Source organism: Nannospalax galili, unplaced genomic scaffold (genome assembly GCF_000622305.1).
Source record: "Nannospalax galili isolate Female #2095 unplaced genomic scaffold, S.galili_v1.0 scaffold1124, whole genome shotgun sequence".
In the NCBI taxonomy this organism is placed as follows: Eukaryota; Metazoa; Chordata; class Mammalia; order Rodentia; family Spalacidae; genus Nannospalax; species Nannospalax galili.
In genome coordinates, this window is record NW_008351693.1 from 6,660 (window position 1) to 32,978 (window position 26,319).

General features: G+C 40.1%; 1 protein-coding gene across 1 annotated transcript; it reads right to left on the reverse strand.

Moving 5' to 3' along the window:
* Positions 1–385: 385 nt before the first annotated feature.
* On the reverse strand, positions 386–25,301 carry Ifi44l (interferon induced protein 44 like). Its single transcript, XM_029553834.1, is given in 10 exon segments — positions 386–589; positions 2,822–2,922; positions 3,824–3,996; positions 6,331–6,369; positions 6,371–6,477; positions 6,814–7,009; positions 7,814–7,862; positions 8,272–8,415; positions 8,418–8,752; positions 25,184–25,301. Coding segments are annotated over 10 exon segments (1,425 nt in total). The 5' UTR covers positions 25,261–25,301.
* Positions 25,302–26,319: the final 1,018 nt, after the last annotated feature.

The following is a 26,319-nucleotide window of genomic DNA, read 5'->3' on the forward strand; positions in this document are numbered from 1 at the left end:
ATATATCAGATGCATTAGGTCCCAAGGAAGAGACAAGTAATCAAAGATCACATCTGACAAGAGATTGTCAACACAATCCAGTTATAGGTCCCAAACAAAGCGGCCAGTCTGAGCAAAGAGGACAGGGACACAGCCTGGGATTTACAGGCAGTGGAAAAGGTGGATCATCTCAAAGTTTTCATTTTAAAATAAAACAAGAGTGAAGAAAAGCACTACATCCTTCAGGACATACTGGGGGAAAACACAGGAAGGACAGGAATGTGAAAGAGAAAAATGCATCCAGCCAGTGAGTTAAAGAGTAGGATTAATCACAGACCAACAGCCGACAGGTAGACCTGCCAGGTGTGCAAAGATCCAGACAGGAATTGACCAGTAGCTGACACTTTCAAGCTTGGACATCACCAGATGCATCTTCCTGTTCGTGCAAAGGCAAGTCCTCTAAGAAGTCATCTGCAGTCTGCAGCATCTGTCTCAGCACCGAGAGTATCAGAACATCCTTAACAGGGTCCAGCTGCCACAATGAGACATAACTGCTAACCACAAAGATGTCAGAGAGAGCAAAGCCCAAGTCTCTGTGGACAGCCTCCAGCTGAAATATAGAAATTAAAACTCAGGGCTGAGGAGATGTCTTTGTCTGTAAAGTGCTTGCTATGCAAGCCTGAACATCAGAGTTTGATCCGCCAAAACACACATTTTTTAAAAAAAAGCCAGTCCTGGGGGTGGTGCATAGGAGGAACCAGGGACTCACAGGCCAGCCAGTCTAGCCAAACAGTGAGCTCCAAGTTCAATGAAAGACCCTGTCTCAAAAGGTAGAGAGCAATTGAAGAAGGCATCCAACTCTGGCCTCTGGCTTCCACACACATCTCAGGGCTGGGGAGATGTCTTTGTCCGTAAAGTGCTTGCTATGCAAGCCTGAACATCAGAGTTTGGTCCGCCAAAACACACATTTTTTTTAAAAAAGCCAGTCCTGGGAGTGGTGCATAGGAGGACAGGGACTCACAGGCCAGCCAGTCTAGCCAAACAGTGAGCTCCAGGTTCAGTGAAAGACCCTGTCTCAAAAGGTAGGGAGCAATTGAAGAAGGCATCCAACTCTGGCCTCTGGCTTCCACACACATCTGTGCTCTCCCACACACACTTGACCATGTGCACGCGCGCACACACACACACACACACACACACACACACGAACGCATGCACGCATGCACGCACACATCCCTCAGGTATCTTGACATAGTGAAACTTCTAATGCCAGTATAAATTACGAAGGCAGTACTGAAAAATAAGTGCTTGGTGACAATTTTCCTATTGTTTAAAAAATGGAGATCAGGGTTGGAGAGATGCTCAGTGGTTAAGAGCACTGGCTGCTCTTGCATAGGACCCGGGTTCAGTTTCCAGCACCTACGTGGTAGTTAACTACCATCTGTAACTCCAGTTCAAAGCGATTCAATACCCTCTTCTGGCCTATGCACACACTGCGTGCATATGGTGCATCTACATACATGTAGACACAACACTAACACACCCAAAGTAAAAAATTGACAAATCTTTTAAAAACTGAGAAATAAGAAAATCTATCAAATATTTAGTGGTGAATACATAGGAGCCATCTTGAAATTCTCAGAACTGGCATTCACACCTCTGCTTACTTCTACCTCCAACCTATACTCCCCACAGTTCCAAGCATGTTAATTGACAGGAACCTTAGTGTTGACCGTGTACTGCTCCTCTGTCTACTGAAGTCTATGATTCCCTAGGATGCAGCATCGTTAAATTACATGACATCACCTCATGCATCTGTCAAAATGTCCCCTCCAAAGATGCACCTGTCCACCACATCCAGCAACTCTGTGCTCCTGAGACTTAATGCCTTTTTTCCTTTAATATATTCATTTGGATTCCCTGTGCCTGAACTGCTTTTCCTTCTTTTGGTCTCTTTTACTAAATTATTTGGACACGACCTCGCAGTGCCACCTTGGCAGTGAAATCTTTCCCTGAGCCATTCCCTTCTCTAAACTTTCGAGGCATATTATTTTAACTGCTTCCTTCGTCTGCTTTTGCCAACCCTGCTGTCCTGTCTCCTCACTTCCATCTATAAAATCATAAGATGTTGAGTACAAGGGAATTGTCTTCACTATCTGTGTTCCTGAGCCAATGTGAGAGTGAACATGGCAAGAGCAGTTTTTCAATAGGCTTGGCTAAGAGGAGTAGAGAGGTGGCTGGAAGGAGATAAGGGGTCAGAGAGAGCTTAACTCTGTCTCTCTCTGTGTGTGTGTGTGTGTGTATTTTGTTTTTTAAGACAGTCTCCCCATAGCCCCAACTGGTCTGGAACTCAGAGATCCGACTGCCTCTGCCTCCAGAATTCTGGGATTAAAAGTGTGCACCACCACACCTAGCAGACTTTTTTTATTATTTTTTGAGGCAGGGTTTTCCTGTAGCCCCCAGCTAGCCTGGACTCACTATGTAAACCAGGCTGGCCTCCATCTCACAGAGATTTGCCTGTCTCTGCCTCCTGAGTACTGGGATTAAAGCCGTGTACCATCATGCCCAGTTATTTTTATGTATTTATTTATTTATTTATTTTAAAATTTTATCTTTTAAAGGCCTATCAATTCCATTCCATGCCTCTCATATGCTCCTGGATGTGGTCCATGCTCTGGAGTGTCTATTTAATTTTTAAGCCTGGGAAATGTGCTCTAATTACTCAAGTGACTATTTTAATTCTTCTTCAATTCAATAGTTATGTACTTTTCTTTACAGGTACTTTAATATTATGTATTTTACATTCCCCGAAGAACCATCCACAGCAAACATCATTCATTACCTTAAGCTTCACAGGCTCACAGTTATAAATGTCTATCAAGTCGTCTTTTGTAATCAGATCCAGGCTATCCACATGAGTGAGCAAAGCCACATTCTGCTTGCCTGTGTCAAATAGATAGATATAAGGTGTTTTATTATTACAGATATGTGTGGTAATAAACAATGGATTTAGCAACCGGCTATCTATGGGGAAACTGTGGATTTGGAAATTTCCCTCACATTCAATCCTCAAATACATACAGAATTAAATCTCTGGACTTTTCTCTGCATGAAAAGTCCCTGTCATTGCTTTCCAAGGTAAGAAATGAAACTTCTAAAAGAAACCACTTAGAAGAGGCTCAAGAAGGAGACAGAAGCCATCAGGAGCTTGTAAGCAAGCAGCTCCTGTTCCACAACGTTAGCATCACCTCCCTCCACAGAATGCTTGAAAGACTTTTAAATTTCAGTTAACAGGCAAGTTTATCATCCCTTGCTTCATAGTTAAATTTGTGATAAATTGAATATTTTTTCCCCGCAGAAATGGCTAAAGCCAAGAAAAGCCAGAGTTGGGCACTGGGACACCTGAGCCTGTTACCTTCTCCAAAGTCTTCCAGCTCTCTCCATATCAAGCATCTTACTTCTTTTTCTTACTACACTATTTCTATCTATCATCAAAGCCCTTAAGGCCCCATAGGAAGTATGTAGCTCTTAGTCAGCAAATACATGACAAAATATAGGAGTAGTGCATGCTTAGGGTTTTATTACTCTCCAATTTGTTTAATCCTTACTAAAATATCTTCCGGGGTAGATGGTATTGTTTCAGCAATTTTAAGATGTTGAGGTGAGGTGTGTTTAAGTCACTTGTACATAGTCATACAACTACTGAAAGTTCAACTGCATTTAACTATGATGATGAGCCAGAAAGATTCACATTTGTAGTCACTGAAGTCCTTCATCTTGCCTCCAAAATTCTGCAATAAAATCTAATCAGTTACGCTTAGTAACAAAATGGAATGAGACTCACCACATTTTATCATCTCCCTTCGAATTCGTTTGATCTTTTCCACTAGCGCAGAAGAGAGCTGTTCAACAGAGTTGGCATCAAACACAAATGCCACACAATGAATTCTGTCCTTCAGTAGTGGGTGATGAATGTAGTTTTGATGGTTTGATGTGATGGGTTTCATGGAATTAAACCGTAAGGTAGACGAGAAGTAATCTGTTCATTCATGCATGATATACCAAGTTCTGTGTATTTGAACAAAATGTTGAGCAAAGCACACAAATAATGTGAAGCTGAAGACCTCATGGAGAAGACAGTCATTACAGAAATACCTGACAGTTCTTCCATATAGTTTGATGCTTAAATGAGCAAGGGACATGTAATCTGAAGGCTATAGACAGGGAGAGTTTTTCTCAAAGAAACAGGTAAGGCAGAAGGTGCTCTAGGTAAACAGCGTGGGCAAAAGTAGAGGCCAGAGCATTCAGAAAGTTGGAATCATCACTCAGAGAGTGAGGAGGAAATCTGCCTCTAGAAAGGATGATATATTTATTCTTTTAATTTATTTATTATTTTATTTTTATGTGTATGAGTGTTATGCCTGCATGTGTGTAAGTGCACCCATGTCATGCAATGCCCATGGAGGACAGAAGAAGGTATCAGATCCCCTGGAACTGGAGTTCTGGATGACTGTTAGCCGCCATGTGGGTGCTGGGGATCTAACCTGGATCCTCTGCAAGAGCAGCCAGTGCTCTTAACCACTGACCCATCTCTCCAGCCCCGATATCTTTATTCTTGAACTAGCAATTGCTTGACTAAGAACTGTCTCACAGAGATAGTGGCACAAGCACAAGACAGCTCTACACTGTGTCTTGATTTCAGGACTATTCATAGAGCAAACGAGCTGGCTCAGAAGTCACAGGACTGCACTTCTGCACAAACGGAGGAACTACATATCTGTAGAAGTTTCCTCTGTATTTTCTTACATAATAGAAAACCACGAATTTTTATGGATACTTATAGGAAGAAGTGTTAATAACAATTTCCCTCAAAACAACCATAAATCAAGCCCAATCAATCAAAACACAAGCAGGATCATCTCAAAAGTGTATGTGTGAAAACTGTCAAGAAAAATAAAGGCGAACCCTGAATCATATTGAGAAATAATTGATATCCGTGGTAACTGAATTATTTTAAAGTTTGGTAATTATGTTTGTATTGTTAAGGAATAAATAAACACATTGACAGGAAAAATAAAAGCCTAAAGAAGGCACAACCTGAATCACCATATATATTAAGTAAAGATGTGAGAGGCATCAATGAAAGACAATGTCGGACTGGCTTCTTGTTTGGTATGAGATAAATGAATGAGATTAATTTGTATCTAAATGTTTATGACAGTGACTAGAAATGTAAAGGAAACTAGAGACGGGTATGAAATCCCCCTTCCTCTTGCCTGGAAGACTGATTGTGCTCACTCGAACGCCTTGAATGCCTTGACGAGATAAGGATGGGGGGCACATCTTCCTCAGGTAGAGCTGCTATAAACTTACCATAGTCGTGAGCACTTAAACGGAAAACATCTATTTCTCACGGTTTTGGAGATGGTAGAGTCTGAGGTCAAGGTACAAGAGGCGTTTGTGTCTGTTGGCTGTGTTTTCAGACATCCATCCTTACCCTGTGCCTTCACATGATACAGAGGGACTATCTGTCTTGTGGTTTCTAAGAAGCACACTAATTCCACCAGAATTCCAATCGGAAGATGTATGTACCTCCCCAAGTTCTCACCTTCAAATAACATCACATTGGTGCTTAGGGATTCAATGTATAAAATTGGGGGGGATCAAATATTCAGTCCATAGCGCCCTATGCTGGGATGCTCCAAAAAAGGGGACTTCTGAAGTTAATAACCTCAGAAAGTCATCACAGCAGTCCCAAGATGTCTGCCATCAGACTTCCTGCTAGCAGAAGAGAAGTTACCTATGTAATCTGTATACACAGATTTCTGTTTCATAGAGAATAGTCCAAACAACTTTCTATTATCTCTCCAGGAGATGGTCAGTAGCAATTTCTACATTTCATGTAATTTTTTAAAAAAGACTTAGAGATGATTGTGTAAACTCCTTCAATTGGTGCATATCTAATTTGGATCTAGGTATTTAGTAGCGAAGCCCAAGCACTTATGGTATAATACTACACTTCAACAGACAGTAATTATTCCAATAGCGCATATATATACATATAAAATAATGTAAAAAATTAAGCTACTTCCAGTTGAATTGATTAAACTACTTTACTGTTAGCTTACATTGTCACAAAGAGTCATAAAAACACAGTAGCCCTGTGACCCTGTCCTGGAATCCAGGTAAGAAGACTCTTACCTCTTGGTTTTTCAATAGTACAGACAAGACGTATTCGTTTAAAGTAAAGAAGCATTGACCAACTGGAGTCACACAAAGGCTGTCAATGGTCTTATGAGGTAAAAACGCAAGGAAAACTTTAAAATGTCTTGGAATAGAAGAAATATTACCTGATACCTGTCTGGTACACAGCCTTTTAAGATGTAAGGTATCATCTATGTACAGTCCTGCTTCCTCTCTTTCATCCAGCCCCATTGAATCACACAAAATAAATGGGAGAGATTTCCCATCTTCTCCATCTTTAACATATGTCCTGTACTATAAAAAAGTATTGTGTTAAAGTTTGTTCTTTAGCATTCAAGACAAAAAGAAGAGAAACTAGTTCATGTTTTAATGGTTCCCTCAGCCTCTTGATTCTAGGCATGCACTACCACACCTGGCTTTTCTGCATCTATAACAACAAAAGGCTTCTCTAGATAATATTATTCAAGGGAGCTAATTTTAACTAAATTTTACTCCTATTTTAAATTTAATTCACCATTTAATTGTAGATTAGGATGAGACCTACATTTGAGAGAAATGGAAATAAAATGAACAGATACATTAATTGTAACCTGTGAATCAAAATTCTTAGCAAATCCTCAGATAATTTACCTGCTCGGTAATGCTGGTTTCATCAGATCCTACAATGGCTTCGCGAGTTATACGGCCTTGGAAAACAGACTTCACTGAATTGAAAAAGCTGGACTTTACAGATCCTACTGGACCCACCAAGAGTATAAGAAATTCTGACAGCAAGTTTGCACAGGACCTGTAGGCTTTGAGAGCTGCTCAGACATTTGTTCTGTACCTATTAAAAATATAGTAATTAACCGGGCATTGTGGCGCACACCTTTAATCCCAGCACTTGGGAGGCAGAGGCCGGCGGATCTTTGTGAGTTCAAGGCAAGCCTGGTCTACATAGTGAGTTCCAGGACAGCTGGGGCTACAGAGAGACCCTGTCTCAAAAAAGAAAAAAAGAAAATATATATACATTGCAGAAAAGAATACTAATATACACCAAAGAAGCATTATATGACATATAAAAATCCCCCCAACGTTCCTTAAACATCCCAGGTTATGTATACTGTGCTTAGATAAAACACATTTATCCATATTGGACTAAAACCCCAAACTATAACCAATACATTGTTAACTTATTAGCATTAGACCTCACAAGTCTAATGACAAGTATTAACACTAAAGATAAGTGATTGTTTTCAATAAAGCATATTAAGGAGAAATCAAAATATATTTGTTGTAGCAATCTATAAATTAGAGAGTTTTGTTTTTAACATTAACTGAGGTTCCCCAAAAACTGATTTTCAAGGAAAGGACCAGACAGACTACAGAAAATATTTGCCAAGATTCATTGGATCCAACAGGTTGAGAATGAGACCTGAGCTCAAATTGAACAGCTGTCATCAAATGTATCAGAGACAGACACATGGCCGGTCCGGCTTTGTTATCACCATCATAAACCACCTTGAATATTTTATGTCAATAGCAACTCGTTTTTTATCATTCTAAGTAATATGGTTTTTATCTTTCTTACCAGTTCGTTGTCAACACTCTTAATACAATTAATCTAAATAAAATGAATGACTTACCTTACTGTTTGACTGTCACCATCTTCTTTATGAAGCCTGGATCACTCTTAATTCCTACAGAAAATAAGCACAGCACAGCAAGCTCCTCAACTTGTGTGATTCTGTGTGGCTACATTTACCTAAACAGAACTTTGAGTCTCCTTGTGCATCCCACAGACTTGGGCTTTCCCACTAGGCGCTCAGATTAGCAGCACGGTGAGAGAAAGAGGAGCAGAAATGAATCTCTTTGCAGGACACAACAGAATAATTAGGTCTAGAGGCTGACCTTAGAGTCAAAACTCTTGCCTCTTCTCCCTCCGAGGCAGCTAACTTTTCCCTTCCCTTCCCTCTTCCTGTCTCTATGCACCCTTCCTCACATTCCTCTCTGCAGCCTACACTTCCGGAGCAGCTCATAGATCTATTGCAACTTATGAAATGAAAACCAGAACCACAGTGAAGATACAGGTTAGTCTACGATACTTACCGTCAACTCGAAAAATTTCACATTCCAAATATTCAGAGACTTGGGTGAAACCAAGTCTTAACGTCTGTATTATCATATCATGTAGATATAGATTGTTTTTACTTTGATCCACACCAAGTAAACAATAATCAAATAAAAAAAATTCAGGTGTTTGTCACTGAGTTCTACTACTGCATTCAGAAGTAAAGTTGATATTTCAATTACATTATTCTTTTCAAACGAAAACCAGAGACAAGTACTTGGCTTTTTAGAGCACAAAATGGGAAATTTTTCAAGCATAAAAACACCCACGATAGCTCTCTTCAAGTGAATCGCTGTCATAGAAGGTCCCTCGTGTGTACACTTCTCGGCCATATCACGAGGGATAGGCCTGTGGACACTGGAGGTGTAAAGAAGAGTCAAAGAAGCATTCCCAAGTACCTTTCGCAGGCTCTGTTCCTGCATCCGTGTCAATCTGGTTGTCACTGACATAGTTCTGTAACTGATGGACAAATACATGTAAGTTAAGTGGCTATTATAGCAAAGCAGTCTGAAGCACATATTTCTAGATATAATAGACTATACTAGAAATAAAAGAACTCAAGCGAGTTCTATTATCCTTTCACCCAATTAAAACACATTAAGATTTTAAGGCCAAAATGTAATATATAGAAATGGCACAATAGCAGGTATATATGAAAAATAAATAATTTTAAAATGATAAATAGCATTAAAATTTAACATTATAATCACAACGGTCATAGATAATATGTGTCGTGGTTTGAGTGTGGTTCATTCCAAGGTTCCTGAGTTGGAAGCTTTGGCCTTAATGAGCTATTGACAGAGCCATAAAGAGGCAGATCTTCATGGGAAATGGTTAGTTCAATTTGTAGGCATGCCTTTGTAAGAGGTTACGGTATTTCTCATGGGATCCTGATTATTTTTGGTGAGGGTTGTTGTGAAAGCCTGCGACCATCTAGGCTGTCTGGCTTCTGGCTTGGCCACGTAGCCTCTTCCTCACATATGTGATCCCACAGTGATGCAGTCCTCCTTGGTGTAAAACAGTCGAGAGGACACACACTGTAGATGAGCAATACACTTTTGGATAGCTAGAACTGTGAAATAAATGACCTTCTTTTCTTTATAAAATTAGCTTGTCTGAAATGTTTCATTATAATAACAAAAACAAATTAATTAGATATCTAAACAAATAAGCATAGCTGTTTGCCAATGAAAGCTTCACAAACTATAGTTTATCAACCCACGAATGGACAGAGATGGAAATTGATACAGAAAATAGTTCACAAAGGAAATGATGGGACTATGAACAGTACCAACAGATCTGCCAGTCCCCTAGTGACAGTTGACCCATTCACCACCACACTAGCTATTTCAATGGAAAAAAATAGGAATATGGTATGAACTATTTTTATTTTGAAAAGAACATATACAAAATAATTAGAGAGACAAGAAGGGAATAAAGAATGATGTTACTTGCTAAGATTTGGAAAAGTTAAAGCAGAGGAGCAAACTTGAAGTTTCGAAGTACATTTCCCCGAGTTGCATCTATCAACTTCAAAAGAGGCACCTAAGAAGTTGGGGAAATTGCTCAGTAGGAAGAATGCTCAGCCCTCAAGTACAAGGACCTGGGTTCATATCCACAGAACTTCTGTAAAGCCAGGCATAGGAGCACACATCTGTAATCCCAGCATTCCCACAGCAAGGTGGGAGGCAGAGACAGGAGAGTCCCGAGAAGCCAGTCTGCTGTGTGCAGCAGTGAACATCAAGAAACTAAAGTCAAACAAAATGGAAGGCAAGCATAGACTGCGGGGGTTGTCTTATGATCTCCACCGTGTGCTATGGCATGTGCTGCACTTATGCACACACACACACACACACACACACACACACACACACATCAAAAAGCCACCTGAGATGCTAAGAAATTAAGCAAAGCTTCTCATAGGTGCACAGAGGTAGGAGGACAAAATTTGTTCTTTACAGTGCAAAAGAAAGATGCTTTGGAGGCGTTCTCTACCTGTCATGGGTTAAGAATATACTAGAAGCAGGCAGAATTGTTTTTCATTTCCAGCGTCCTGATTCTTGTTCATTCAGATGAGCAGGATTTCTAGTGTGGAGAGTGGCATAGCAGAAGGTAAATGAGCCTTACCTGGAGGAAGAGGCCATGCTTCTGACTTCAGCTTGTCTCTACATTTAACAGTCAATGCCTAACGGTTAATCATAAACACACTTAGAGGAGCAAAGCCACAGCGTAGAAAATCAAGAGAAAAAGCACATAGAAGAGGAAGCTTGTAGAGGTGACAGTCACAGAGATTCTTCCAGTTGGTTTCCTGGCTTCAGAGGTACATCACGTTAAACATGTAAAACTAAAGGCTCTGATCCACAGATGAGAGAACAAGTGCTGTTTGTCTTTCTGGGCCTGGGCTAACTCACTAAGTGTATTTTTTTCCAGGTGTGTTCATTTGCCTGCAATATTTCATTTTTTCTTTACAGCTAAATAGAACTCCATTGTGCATTGTCAGACAGTAGTGAGGAAACTGAACAAGCTCTGTGTTTTAGGCATGTGTAAAGCTCAAATGATTATTTTTCATTTAAAAAGCAAGTTGAAAATGAGAAACTAATCATGATACCATTTATATAACATGGTAACACAAAGCAGTTCCAGACATTATTTATATACATGACACACATAGTAAAAGCATAAAAATAAGCACGACAATTATTTATACCAAAGTTTGGACAAAATTTCCCTCCGTGAAAGAAGCGAAGAGAGGAAAGAATCATAGGTTGCTTTAACTTGACATGCAATGCTTTTCTTCTCTAAAAGTTCTAATTAAATAAAGCAAATCGTAGTTGAAATCTGATAGAAAATTTGGAGATTAGGGTCCATTTTTCCTATAGCTACCAGTATGTGAGCTTTTCATTAAAGTAGGACAACAAATGAAAGAGAAGGTGGTACCAATTTCACCTTGAAACTCATGAGAACAAGCAGGTCGCTTCCCTCACACAAAGCCAGAAGCTGCTTACCCGTTGCTGGAAGGTGAAGCAGGCTGAAATAGACGATGAATTAATTAATTGGGAATTCTTTTTTTGAGTTGTGGAGTAGCCACAGCTTAGAGACAGAATTCTTTGAGAAGTTTAGGCTCCAGCGACAGAAAAAAACTAAACTGAAACTCAAAACAAGAAACACTAAGGCAGCTTAACTTTTGTTTTCCTCTCTAGGAAGAAAGAGGCAGAGATTGCAAAAGAGAAAACAATTATTCTTCGGCCTGACCACAGGTAGGCGTGCATGAATGGCAGTAATGAGAAATTACAGCAAACCGATAGCTAGTATTTCCTGTACAGTTCATTAGTTGCTGGGCCCTATACAATTACATGTTTCCTTAATTTCTCCTGGAGCAGTCCCACACTTATTAGTAGCCCTGTTTCTCCAAGGACAAAATCATTTACAGAATCAACTCTGGTCTAAATCCAGGGAAGAGGAGCCAAGGGGCATCAAAACAATGACCTTAAAAGACTGCTGTGTATTCAGGGAGACAGTGGAATACATAGGAGTTAAATGCATGACTGTTGCTAAGTGCTATATAAAGGACAAGATTCCAAGGATCCATGAGAACAGTGGCCTCATCCAATCCAGGGCTGTTAATGAACGATCTCCCTGCAAATCAGACTTCAAGCTGCAGTGTGAAGTGAAGAAAGGTAGGACAAGGACAGCAAGCCATTTTCAAGACTTTCCAACAAGTGTCTGGTCCATCTGGAATGGAGTGTGATCAGAGCATTGTGCCATGCACTGAGTTATTCTGTAAGGTATAGAATGGGGTCTCTCCTTACCCAGACTCCATTTCATAAAGCAGCAGTTCGCTCCACTTTGAGAGCAGTGCTAGGGCAAAATGACTCTGTATCTTGTTCAGGCAAGTGAAAAAAATCATTATCTATCCAAAACAAACCAGGAGACTTGGACCGATGGACAACTATTTGTGCAAATAAGAACTTAAGTCAGTTATGAACATGGGCACCAGAGCATATCAAAATCATGTCAGACTCAGAGAGACCATGAGTTTAGCAATACACCAGACCAAACAAGGATGCAACTGCACCATCTGGACACGGTGTGGAGGCACCCAACCTGGCATCAGGCCATTCTCAGAGTGCAGCATGGGACTGACAAGCAATAATATTCACACAGGCTCAGCATGATCTCCCTGCTTGATTAGACCCCATGGAACTTTGAGTCAGCTCTGATCCTTGAACCTTCATTCATTGTTCTGAGCCTCCTGCAACTTCATAATCAGATACGGTATCTCATCCAAGAACCTGCAGTGACTCTCTTTGTGTCCATGTCAACTCTCTGAAAAGGCCGTCTTCTCTTTAACCCTTTCTTAGCCATTCTGTGTCCTGTGTATTATTGAGTGCTGTATAGTGTATGATCTGGGAGTTCCTATTACTAATCAAGAATGGTATGGAATAGAAGAATCTGTGATAGCCATGATCACAATTACCAAGAGAAATCAAGAATATTTGATGAAGTCAAGCCATTTAAATTCACTGTTACTATGGTAAGATACAAGTGTGTCATCTATGGTAGTAAAATAGCTAACTCAAGACAGAGAGCATCCAATTCCCACCTGTGAGGTGAGGGAAGTCTCACCACTCTTTAGGTTGAATTTTGTCAACACAAATGGAAGTTATAACTATAAAAACAAGGGTGGTATTATCAAAACTAAGTATCTTTAGAAATTGCATTAGTTTTCTCATGCTTTGTAAAACTACCAAATTTAGAGGCTTTAAATAATTCAAACTTATAATGGTACCCTTTCTGTGGGTCAAGGAAGCAGACTGATTCAACTGTATTCTCTGTTCAGGGTCCTTTTTTATTATGTTTTGTTTTTTCATACAAGGTCTCACTCTTGGCCAGGCTGGTCCCCAAATCATGACATAGCCCAATTTGGCTTTGAGCTCACAACAGTCTTCCTATCTCAGCCTCCCAAGTGGGAGGCTCTTGGGATCTCTTATCTAAGGTGTTGACTGACTATGGTCTCTTTTGAGGCTCTGGAAGAATCTGGTTCTCCATTCACACAGGTAAAGAACAGCACTTAGTACCTTCTGCTTCCTTCCTACACCCATCAGACAGAAGCCAATCTAACCACCTAGATGATGCTCTTGTACCTTGGCACTGGCCTTGTAAGTCAAATTCACTGCTGGGAGGCGCACGTGGCATCCAATCCCCTCCTCCCACCGACCTTGCGACAGCCTGAGGAAAAAATTCTACAAACCCCAGTTTGAAGAACCTTAACAAGTTTATTGACTTACTAACTGAGCTTGGGGGTGAGGGTTTATTTACAGAGAAGCAGATGCCCCCCTCCCATTCACAGCTGTGTTCAAAAGTCCACACCCAGACATAAATGCTGTGGTTCCAGACAGCCTTACAAAATGGTGAGAGACCAGCCTCCTGGTTTTCCCAGCTTTTATACCCTTAGTCCTGCCCCTGCAAACAGCTATGGTCAACCGATTGGCTGGAAGAGGGGAGGGGAGTGGCTCCTTTGCAGAGCGTGGGAAGGAGGAGGGTCCATGGCTTCTCATCACAGGGTCAGCGGAACATCTGGGTCACAGGCCTTTGTACTCATCCAAAGCTCATCTAACAGGATAACAGAAATCTCCAAGCACAGTAGCACAATCTCCCTACACCCATCGCATTTCCCAGAGAAAGGGTAATTCTTTAAAGGGCTAGCCTAAGTAGATCAGGTGAAGATAATTTATCATCCTTAAAGTAAAAAAATAACCAGAGGAGTGATGTCTAATCATATTCAGATCTTTCCCACACTCCAAGGGAGGGAGCTGTCTAGGGATGTAAGTGGGGGATGAAGGTCCATAGCAAAATTTGGAACAACTACAAAGGGCAGGTCTGGGGCCAAAGAGAACTGTTTTAATTAAGCCTTTTGCGTTTCATTAGTTTATTCACTCATTCACCCGTTCACTTAATTTTTTCTTTCAATAAAGCATTACTGAATATGTTTGTTATAGCTAAACTCTGAGACATAAATAAACACAGATTCTAGCCCCATATAAATAACTCGAGGCCTGAGTCATCTGCCATTTCCTGCAGAAATGTAGCCTCTGCAGTTCCCCAGCATCTTCTCTACCACCTTCCGCGTTTGTCCACCTTGAGCACTGCTGATGGGCACTGAAGCCATGGCAGGGAGCCCCATGGGAGCTCCCAGCACCAGCTCCCCTACCAATAGCAGCGCCTCCAGGGGCCCCTTCCTGATGGGCCTGGAGGCCACAGTGAAGAGATAATCTCTGACTCTAGGAATTTAAAGCCAACATGTCTCTATTGAGGAGGCCTGGAGAAAACACACCCAGCGCAGTAGGCTGTTTGTGGGGAATCTACTTGCAGATATCACAGGGATAACTCAACAGACTGCTTCGTATAGAGAAGCAGGAGACGTTTTTATCAATAAAGGCAAATGATTCATAATCAAAATTGAATCTAGAGCCTTGGCTGAAACTGCCAAAGCCGGACTTGGTATACCCCAGAGAGGTAGACAGCTTTGGGCTCATTTTTGCACACGTGCTGCTGCCCTTTCTGTTTGTAATCTCGCACCTTATGTTCCCAGTGAACTCTTTGAAGAGCCTTTAGCCGGTCTGATCCTATTGAAAGGGTCGTGGTCATTGTGGATGACCGTGGAGGAGCTACGGGGAAAGGTACTATGGAATTTGCTTTTAAGCCAAGAAAAAATGTGAAGGATGCAGCGAAGGTGTTTTCCTACTGACAACTACTTGCCAGTCGTTTGGAACATCTGAACAGTTAGGTGATGAACACAGGCTTCCTGAAAAACTGCCCCAGAAGGATCTAGTGTACCAAAAGAGGAAACAGGAGGAGAAACACTTCCTCTTTCTGCTCAGCTTGTCGTGTTCCAGCGCAGATATTCCCGGTGATGAAAGTCCTTGGATGAAATGGAAAAATATCAAAGGGAATAAGTCAAAAAAAAAAAAAAAAACATGAAGGAGGCAAAGGACAGATTTGAAAGTGAAATGCAAGGTGCCTACCATGGGCCTCACACCAATCTCATACACATAAAATTAAATCAACCAAAAATGTTTTAAAATATCTTCAGGCTCTAGGGAGATGCAAAAAGAGGATGTTCTCATCTCTTGAGACATAGGGATGGTGACTGTTAGGGTTTGTATATGAAAAGTTCCCTCAAAGATTTGTGTATTGTTTTATGTACGCATATATATATACATACATACACGCGCACACACACACATACACACACACACACACATGTACATTATACTAGGACCCACGTACGAGGAGGAAGAACATGGTTTTTTATGTTCTGGGATTGGGTAGCTTCACTTGTTATTATGCCTTCTAGGTCCATCCACTTTCCTGTGAATTTGGTGATTTCATGTTTCTTTAGAGTTGAATATTCCGCTTATACATGTACCAGATTTTCATTATGCATTGATCAGGTGATGGACAACTGCATTGGCTCCATTTCCTCACCATAGTGAACAGAGCAGCAGTGAACTCGCGTCTTTCTTTTTATGTTCTGCCTCCTCCACAGTTTTCCCTCTTCGGATTTCTTCCTTCTCGGGTGCAGTTCGCCTACACTTCTGCACGCCACACCAAGATTCTTAATGAATATTTGAAGAATAAGTTAACTGAACATATGACTGAGCACGTAGACACCTCCAAGACCAAACAAATGCCTCAACAGAATCATTATGACATGACTGATTTTTCTGGAGAAAAATGTTTATTGAAAAAATATATCACCCCGTTTTTGTGTGACTTCTCATTTATAAAGGAATGTGACCAAAGAACAAAGGGGATTCTAAAGGTTTGACATTGCACACGGTAAGGATAAAAAGCTACATGGATGCTATTTGTCTAAGACTGAAAAACTTGAAAACACTTTTTAAGAAATTTCCATGTAGGTGTTTTCTCCAAAAAATTACTCTCTTGAAGTTTACAAATTTTACTACTGGGCATTTAGCACATCATCGTTTGTCAGGGGCAAAGATCTGAGCGTACATCGGAGAGACTGCTGGAGCCTCAGTTTAAGTATTGTGTTTAAGTAAATTCACAGTTCATCTATAACAAAGAGTTTAGGTGCTAGACAACCTGTTCTAATGACAGAATAGTGGTTAGGCCTTCCTGCCTTGATGCCTGGAAAAGCTTAGGTCAGCTTAGGTTGGATTGCTCTGTTACAACTATTGTAAAGTTTCAGTTCCTTAAATGATGAATGAAAAGATAATCAAAATCAACCCAAGATATGGAAGGGACCAAAAATAGAGTATAGGTAGCAATTGGACCTAATGTCAGTAAATGACAGCCCCACTAAAGGGAAGGAGACAGAAAAGAACCTAAATGCCAAAATGGTATTGTGAATATACATCTAATGGTAACTGCAAAGGAGCTGTAAAACACTGCACTGTGGTTAATAAATGTGGAGGCAAAGGAGATTAGGTTATCTATTTGAAACCAATTAATGTTATACTAGAATGGAGGGAAACTCATGGGAGATAGTATCAGGAAGATTCCTCTATGTTAAAGAAATTACCAATAATTATAGGGGGGGAAGATAGCCTGAATCCTACAGCATTGTACAGAAACCTCAGGACATGGAAGAAGTACATGTATGGTCAGATAGATATAAAATAAATGTACATATATGTGTAGGTCAGGGGAGTGGATAAACATAGTCATGAACCATCCATTGAGACCATCTCAATATCAATATCTAATGAACCATCTCTAATATCAATATCAAATGAATGGAGCCCAGGCTCCTTGGGAAAATGTTTGGCTCTGGGTCTGAGACAAGAAAAAAGACAGGATGAACCTGTAACATCTGGTGCTGGAAAGGAAGAAGGTACTCAGTCACAAATGTAGGCATGTCAGTGATATAGAACAGTCAAGGTTAGAACAATTTGATAAACAAAATAAATAATGGCAGTATTGACTCGTCACCCATGAAATAAGTATTGTGTAAATAACTAAATGAATGGAATGTATGGCTTTAAATCTCCACTTATAAATTTAGAAAACTAAACTAAAGATTGCTGTTAGGAAAATTCCATAGCAATAAGTTGCACAAGCAAGATCTAGAGTTTTTATGTAAAATACCATGACTATAAAATACCCAAAACTATGCAGCAATTACTACACCAGCAGGTTATAATATGATAAGGGCTTAGCTACACAAAGTTAAACTGTAAGGCTACTGTAAAGTTAAACTATAAGAAAACAGACATAAAGATGTTATGTTAGCTTGCTACAAGAGAGGAAAATATCCAGTGGAACCGAAATCCAGACTCTGGGTGAGACTGAGACTCACTGGGAGGCAATGAAGACTTTGTGGCACCTCAGTGGAGGAAATTCACCCCTTAATACAAGCTTTGGTACCTGCTATGGGACCGAAACCAAAACTTCTCTCCAGCAATGTCTCTCCAGTGCCCTCTCCTGGCAACACTTAACTTCACAGCAGCTGGCAAAGAAAAAAAGGTTCCATATCCATTTTTAGGCTCTAGCATTGAAGAATGGTGTTGGAGCTGGGAGACATTATATTGATCACTGGAGGAGAAGAGGAGGAAGAGAAGGACAAGACAAAGATGGAGAAAAGGAGGAAAAGAAGGTGGAAGAAGGCAGAGAACAACCATTGTAAAATGGCTATAAAACTGTAAGTGCTGTGGTCTAAGTATTTGCCTCCTCTCTCTACTTATATGGGGAAACCTAATCCCCTGTGGTATAAATATGACCTCACAAGTGAGATTGTTTCCCTTATAAAAGAGGCTCCAGAGGACTGCCTCCCTTATCACCACATAAGGGCATAACTAGAAAGCACTGGCTATGAACCAAAAGTAGGCTCTGTCAACTCCCTGATCATAGAGTCTCCAGCCAGCCAGAGCTGGGAAAAATGCATCCCACTAAGTTGAAGAAGATATTACCAATCTTTACCAAGAAGATATCATCAGGTACCATTTCAAAAGGAATTTACATTGAGAATGCTTCATGGACAGCTGCAAGTCAACACGGACACACAATAGAAAAATGGGCATTTCCTAAGTGCCCAGTGGGTATACGGATACTCAACTCCATCATCAAGAAAATGTAAACTAAACCTACACGAGATGCCATTGCACACCTGCAGGCAGACTGAATCACAGAATTCTGCCAATAGAGGTCGTTTGATTTGCTTTCCTGTTATTCCTTTCTCTTTGTCTTGTCTTATTGCTCTAGCGAGGACTTCAAGCACTACGTTGAGAAACACAGTGTCTGCCTCGTTCTTGGTTTTCCAGGAAGTGTTCTCCCCTCTTCCCCTTTTAGTATAATGTTAGTTATTGGTGTGTCATATTTAGCTTTTATCATGTTGAAATATGTTCCTTCTGTTCTTAGTTTTTCGGTGCTTTTAACAAGAAGGGATGTTGAACTTTATCAAGGGACTTTAATGCATTGATTAGGATGATCATGTGATTTCATATGACGTTATCCTACATTTCAGAGCTTCTCAAGATTCCACTAGAAAACTCTGAGGTCTGACGAAGACTTTCATTAAAACAGAAACTGGGGGAAATCATATTCAAAATAGCTTCAAAAAATTACCTAGGAATAAACCTAACCAAGGAGGTGAAAGTTTCAGTCTACAGTGAAAACTTTAAAACACTAAAGAAAAAATTAAAAAGACACCGGACCATGGGAAGACCCCCTAGGCTCATGGAGTAGTGGATATAAGATTGTGAAAAGGGTATATTGACAGGAGAGATCTACACATTCAGGTGGCCCTCATCAAAATTCCAATGGTATTCTTCACAGAACTAGAGAAAGCAATTCTAAAATTCATATAAAAGCACAGAAGACCTCAAATATCCAAAACAGTCTTAAGCATACAGGATTAGAGGAGTCAAAATACCTGATTTCTAATTATACTACAGATCCATAGTATCAAAAAACAGTGTGATCCTGATATAAAACAGACACATATAGATCAATGTCGTAGAAGACTCAGGCATAAAGTCACACACTTATAGCCATCTAATTTTTGACAAAAGGTGTCAAAAGGACAAAACCCTACATTGGAAGAAAAAATAAATTTCTTCATCAAATAGTTATCAGAAACTGGATATGCACATACAAGAGAGTGAAAATAGCTTCAAACCCTCCATACAAACCAACTCAAACAACCTTAATGAAAGACCTGAACACTTTGAATTACTAGAGGAAAACACAGGCAAAACACAGCAAGATATAAACATAGGGAGGGACTCTGTGAAACCAGCTCCACCCAATAGTTCAGGACATGACACAAGACTTAACAGTTGAATTACATGACACTGAAAAGCCTCTGCACAGCAAAGAAAATAATCAACAGAGTGAAGACCCAGCCTACAGAATGAGAGAGAATCTCTACATGCTGTGTAGCCCACAGATTTGTATCTAGAATTGAACAGTCAGTTCTCAAAGGAGGAAGTGCACATGGCCAAAGAATATTTGAAAATGTGTCCAACATCATTAGCTGTCAAGGAAATGCGAATTAAAACGACAATGAGATTCTATTTCACACCAGCCAGAAGGGTTATCATGGATCTTTGTGTCCAACATCATTACCTGTCAAGGAAATGCGAATTAAAACGACAATGAGATTCTATTTCACACCAGCCAGAAGGGTTATCATGGATCAAACAAATGGTAAGTGTTGGCTATGTTCCCAAACAATTCTAAGTCAGCAAACCACAGATACTTGCACATCCAAGGTATGAAAACAGCCCCAAAGTCTGTTAATAGACAAATGATGAAGAAAATGTGGTCCACATACACAATGAGGCTTCATTCAACTAAAAGAGGAATGGAATGAGGACTCTTGCAGGAAATGGATGGAGCTGGAGGTCATCATGTTGAACACATAAGGTAGACTCAGAAAGGCAAGGACTGAGAGTTTTCTCTCAGATGTAAGCTCTACATTTACATCTTACACACACATATACAAACACATATATGTGGGACATGAAAAGTTAAAAAGATACTATGAGACGGAAGGATAGATCTTCAGAAGTCGGGGAGTGTGAGAGCAATGGAGTATACGTGCCGTGAAAGCAGACAGGGCATCGTTTGGGGACGGAGGGCCAGCAAGAAGAGAGGAGGCCACAGGGGAGGACCCTTGGTGAGCAAACCAGGACAAAGTACACATGTACCTACACATGAAGATGCTTCAGTGAAGGGTGCTACTCTCCATGGTGAGTGATAAAAATTAATGATATGATGATTATCATCTAGCCAAACGTTGCCTAGAATACAGCATGGCATTTTTATTGTGAAAGTATAAATAGATATAATTATTCTCAACAGGTGGGCAATCTCAATGTAAAATAAGCATATGTACACATAATAAGCCAACAAGTCTAGTTATTAACAGGCAAACTAATACATGTGTTCATAAAAGAAGATGTATAAAAATTGTCCATGGAAACACTATAAGAAATCAAACTGGAGGACTGGAAAGATGACTCAGTAGTTAAGAGCACTGGCTTCTTTTGCAGAAGACCCAAGTTTGTTTCCCAGCACCCACATGGTAGCTAACAACCATCCCTAACTCCAGTTCCAGGGGCTTTCGATGCCCTTATCTTACCTGCATGGGCGTTGTATGAAATGGGTGCACTTATATACGTGTAAGCAATACATATACATAAAATAAATAAAAACAAGTAAAATATTTTAAAAAGAATATCCAGTTGGGACGGGAGATGGTTTAGCAGTTAAAAGGTGCTTGCTCCTCTTGCAGAGCTCCAGAGTTTGCTTCCCAACAACCATGTCAAGTGGCTCACAATCACCTGTAATTTCAGCTCCGGGGATCCAAGGATTCAACACAAGCACGCACGCGCACACACACACACACACACACACACAGACACACACACGTGAATAAAAATAAAATAAATCTTTTGTAAAAAATAATTCCAAACTTAAAGCTGTGTAATGCTCGTTAATTATAAAATATATACATTATGGTTGTTTTCAGAAAATGGATTAGTATAGAGAGAGCAATGTGAACAAATCAACTCGGATGCAATAAGTATAGATGGATCTCACAAAAAGAATGTTGAGTAAAAGCAGTCTGATTCTACAAATACATAGTACATGCCGTTTGTGAAATTTCAAGCACAGTCAAACCCTACCCATGGTTAGTATTAAGTTTTGCTTTATTACTTGAAAGCAACGTTCTTTTGCCACGAGGGGGCGCTCTTGCTACACTCCTTTACCTACAATGACTCGTTTGGGTTTTGTTTTGTTTTGTTTTGTTTTTCTAGACTGTCTTGATGTTCAATGCTTTGTGTCTACTTATCACTGATGGCCCAACAGTGCCGAACTCCACTGCAGCTGTCATCTATGTAATATAATCTACACAACATGGAACAGGAAGCTACCATACACTACCCTGCACGTGGTCATCGAGCATTCTGAAGCATGATTCTCCAAAACTTTTTTTTTCAACTGTTAGACAACTCATCTTGATTTAAGATTTACAACTTTGATTTGTAATTGCTAGTCTTTTTGAATTGATTCTTAGAATACATTTTCTGGTTTTGACAGGGTATAAACTTCAATAAGGCAAACGAAGCACTTTCATTATTTAGGTCCTATCACAGACTCTTCTTAATCTGATAGCTACTAACACCACATGTGAATTTTTTCTAAACCACATTGCAGAGCTCTGTGAACAGCCTTCTGTTAAATTTAAATAATCGATTCTATCACAGTATTTTAACCTGACTCTTGTTAAGGCAGATTCCACACATCACGAGTTATAAGAAATGGTCTGAGTGTTTCACATCTCATACAGTTACTAGCATATAGTAGAAATTCAGTAATATTCTCTTAATTTAACGCAGTGCAGTAAATTCAATAGAGCAATTCGAATCCAAACAATCATAAGGTGAGCTTTCTTTTCTCACTTTTGTTCTAATGGTTTTAGAATGATTTTGCTTTTCTGAAATATAGACATTTCATATCTTCATTTCTAGTATTGCCTGATCTTAGATGTAGCAAAATCTACTTAGAAAGATAATTTGTTTATTCTGTTGGAACCTGGTTGCAACTTTTTTATAGTAGTACCTGAGGATCATGACTATCAATTTTAAGTTTGTTCATTCTTTCTTCCACTCGACAAATACATATGGAATACCTAAATGGCATGTCGGACTCTTTCTAAGAGCTGCAGAGAGGGAGTTTGAGCTATGACAGTGTTCTAGTTTATATGAAGCTTTATTTTCCAGGGGGAGAAAAGATAATAAATAGATAAATAATAAAAAGAGCTCTGTCTTGTGGAGTTGGCCTTAAATCCAATCAGAAAGTGATTGGTTACTCCCCTAATGTTCATTCAACTATTGCACCAGTGGGCATTTTTTGCCAGGCCAGTTATTGAAGCTTCTAGTGCTGACAGCTGAGTAAGACTTTTGATGACTTTTCTCCCCTGGTGGTGTATGGTATACATACAACCGTTCAACACTATGAAAACTAGCTAGTAGGGATGACGCTTTCAGGTCGGAACCAACTTTCTTTCTCCATGTCCTATGACTCAAGTATGTGGTGTCTCAGCAACAGGGTCTTACCATCAAGTTCTAGAGGGTACCCAAGAGCAATGACATCTGTAATGTTTGAGGGGTCTATGGGACCTCACTGATGAACAATTCGAAAACAGACAGCCCATACCTGGCACTGGGCTTTTTATTTGACAGCTTATGGTATCTAGGAGAGGCATTGTGCCCCATCATAGGGTAATTCCATTAACCTCTTTTACTTATGCGTACGTGTATATATTAGAAATCTTTGACAGTAGTGGGTTTCAATATGACATTTTCATAGTATTAATTAATTTTAGTGTTAATTATCCCTCCTCATACTCCCTTCTCTGGCCTGTCCTTCCCTTCTCCACCCCATTAAAACCTCCCTGTTCCATTATTTCCTTTACCCTTGAGTATCAACTATCTTCTATCCACAGTCATTTTAAATCTCACCTTCAAGGCCCTGTACTGGTTGCACACCTTCTATGGGTACTCCAATTTAAACACAAATATTGAATGCTTTGAAGCTAGCATCCACATGAGAAGAAATATGTGGCATTTGGTTGTCTTTCTGGGTCTGGGTTACTTCAGTCAGAATGATGATTTCCAGTTCCATGTACTTACCAGTGAATTTCATTTTTTGCTGCTGAATAATATTCCATTGTGTATACAAATCACATTTTCATTATCTCTTCATCAGTTGATGGGCATATAGATGGTTTCCATTTCATGGTTATTGAGAACAGACCAGCAATGAACATGGATGAGCAGGTACCTCTGTAGTAGAATGCACAGTCCTTTGGAAGTATTCCCAGGAGTAGTATTGCTCTATTACATGGTAGGTCTATGTCTGGCTTGTTGAGGACCCTCCACACTGGTTTCCATAGTGGCTGCACCAGTTTGCATCCCCAAGGACAGTGACTAAGTTCCCCTCTCCCCATGTCCTCACCAGCATTTACTGCCATTTGTTCTTTTGATCTTAGCCATTCAGAGTGAGGTAAGAAGAAATCTCAATGTGCTTTTAATTTGTATTTTCCTAATGGCTAAGGATGTTGAACATTTAATTTAAAGATATTTGTTGGTCAACTGTATTTCTTCTTTTGTATTCCACACTATTTAGCTTCATGCTCCAATTTCTTAAAAATAATATTTTTGTTGATTCTTTGAGAATTTCATATATTTTGATCATGTTCAACCTCCTCCCCATCTCATCGCAGATCTACTCCTGTCTCTCTCACACACAGACATACTCTGTATCCTCTCTTGTTTTAAATCCCATAAAGCTGAATTTGTGTTCTCCAAATGCTGACCGAAGTAGGTTCATCCCCTGGAACATGGTCCACCTACCAGAGGTCACACCTCTGACCCCCCCAAGTAGTTAAATTGCCAACAGTTCCTCAGGTGGGGCTGGGGCTTGGTGCCCACCTCGCTTCTCCATGCTGAGCTTTGGTGAACATGAAGAGAATAAGAGACAGTGGAGTCTTCAGCTCTAAATGACATGACCACACCATACCCCTCCCCACAAAGGCTCAGGGGACATCTGGGAAGACGGGGCAGAAAGGCTGCAAAGCCAGCAGCGGTAGAGGACTACAACAAAGCAGTGCTTTCCTTACACAGCAGTGCCCCATGTTTCCTTAGAGTTTAGTTTTTTTTGAGCTCTTTGTTTATTCTATACAACAGCCCTCTGTCAAAGGTGTAGCTGACAAAGATTTTCTCCCATTCTGCAGGTTGCCTCTTCACTCGAATAATGGTGTCTTCTGCTTTACAGAAGCTTTTTTGTTTCCTGGGGTCCTGTTTGTCAATGGTTGGCCTTAATACCTACATTGCCAAGACCCTGTTCAAAGGCTCCGGGATCACTTCAGAAGGGGCAGAAAGCTTGTGTCAGAGGGAGTAGCTGTCTGTAACAAAGCAGTATTGGTTGAACATGACAGCACAGTTACACACATGGACTCAAAGCCCAAGGCTTGCACAGATCACGCCAGCTACAATCCCGGCATGGATCAGGAAGGGCCTCATGAAGTCCACCCCTATCTGAGAAGCAATTGGCACATGATTGCTGCTGGGGAAAGGAGAGTCAGGGTTTTTTTATCCAGGAGCGTTGGCTATGAGAGGTTACCCATGATCCAGTGGATGGTCCTATACCTATGCACATACAGCAGCACTAAAGGACTCTGGGTATTTATTTAAAAACAGAGAAATAGCAATGAAATTGAGAGGGAGGGAAAAAGTGGTGGAGAGATAGGGGAGTGATCAGAAGGGAGGGAATGGGTGGATTTGATCCAAACACATTACATGCATGTAGTGTGGAATATTCGTAAAATATTTTTAAAAATGAAAATACTGTTACCAGATTGTGGTTTCCCCAACAGCAGCATGAATGTCCTTTGTCTTCCTGGTCCCAGCAGAGATTTGGGAAAGGATCATAAAAGGAAATTTCAGGAATGTTAAAGAGGAAATCTTGTGTGCATAAAGAATCTGGACATCATTAACTTAGTTTTCAACTCTGATATTCTATACAGAATCTAGAAAAATTAATTGACATATTTCAAAGAAAATTTTGGTTAGTTAATTGCATAGTTGTTGAGAAAAAAGAATAATTCATGTTACATTAGCCCTTTTGACAAATATTTAATTATATGAATCATAAACCAGGCAGTAAAATTAGAGATGGTTACTTTGACAATGATAAAATATATCTAAGCTGTGCATTAGGATCTGCAATTTCCACAGGCTAACCTATCCAGAGTTATACCCTTAGAGAAAACTGACTCTCCCGGCAAGTACCAGCTGTCAATAGGTCCTCAGCTAAAGTTAAGGCCTTGTCCCCACGTCCCCACTTACGCTGGGATTTTGTCTGGCTTGTGCTTACCTGGGTCTTGTGCATGCTGTCGTCATTGCTGTGAATTCATATGGGCAACTTCACAGCTGTCAGGAAAACTGTTTCTTTGTGGTCATCCAGCACCTGTAGCTCTTACAATCTTTCTGTTCCCTCTTCTGCAATAATCCCTTAGCCTTGGGAGACAGAAGTTTGCTATAGGTGTCCTATTCGGGGATAAGCTCTCTACAGTCTCTCATTCTTTGCATGTTGGCAAGTTATGGTCTCTGAGTTAATCAACAGCTGCTGCATGAGGAAGCTTCTCTGGTGAGAGTTGAGAGATGCATTAATCTATGGGTATAACAGCAAGTCATTAGTAATGGGTTTAATCCTATGTTTGTTTAGCAAAATAATATTTGTAGTCTCTCCACTATAGCATGTGGCCATCTAGCCACAGATTTATAGGCCTGATATCAGTGCTAGATATAGGCTCCAATTCCTTGGAGCCAGTTGCACTTGGATAATAATTTTAGTTTCATTAATTTCATTTGGTTTCATTTGGTTCCGTTGATCAAGTATGAAGTCATCTCAAATGTTCAAATAAGCCTCCAAAGTTCTAGGATACTAAACTTTCTGGAAAAACTTCCAAGAATTTGAACAAAACATTG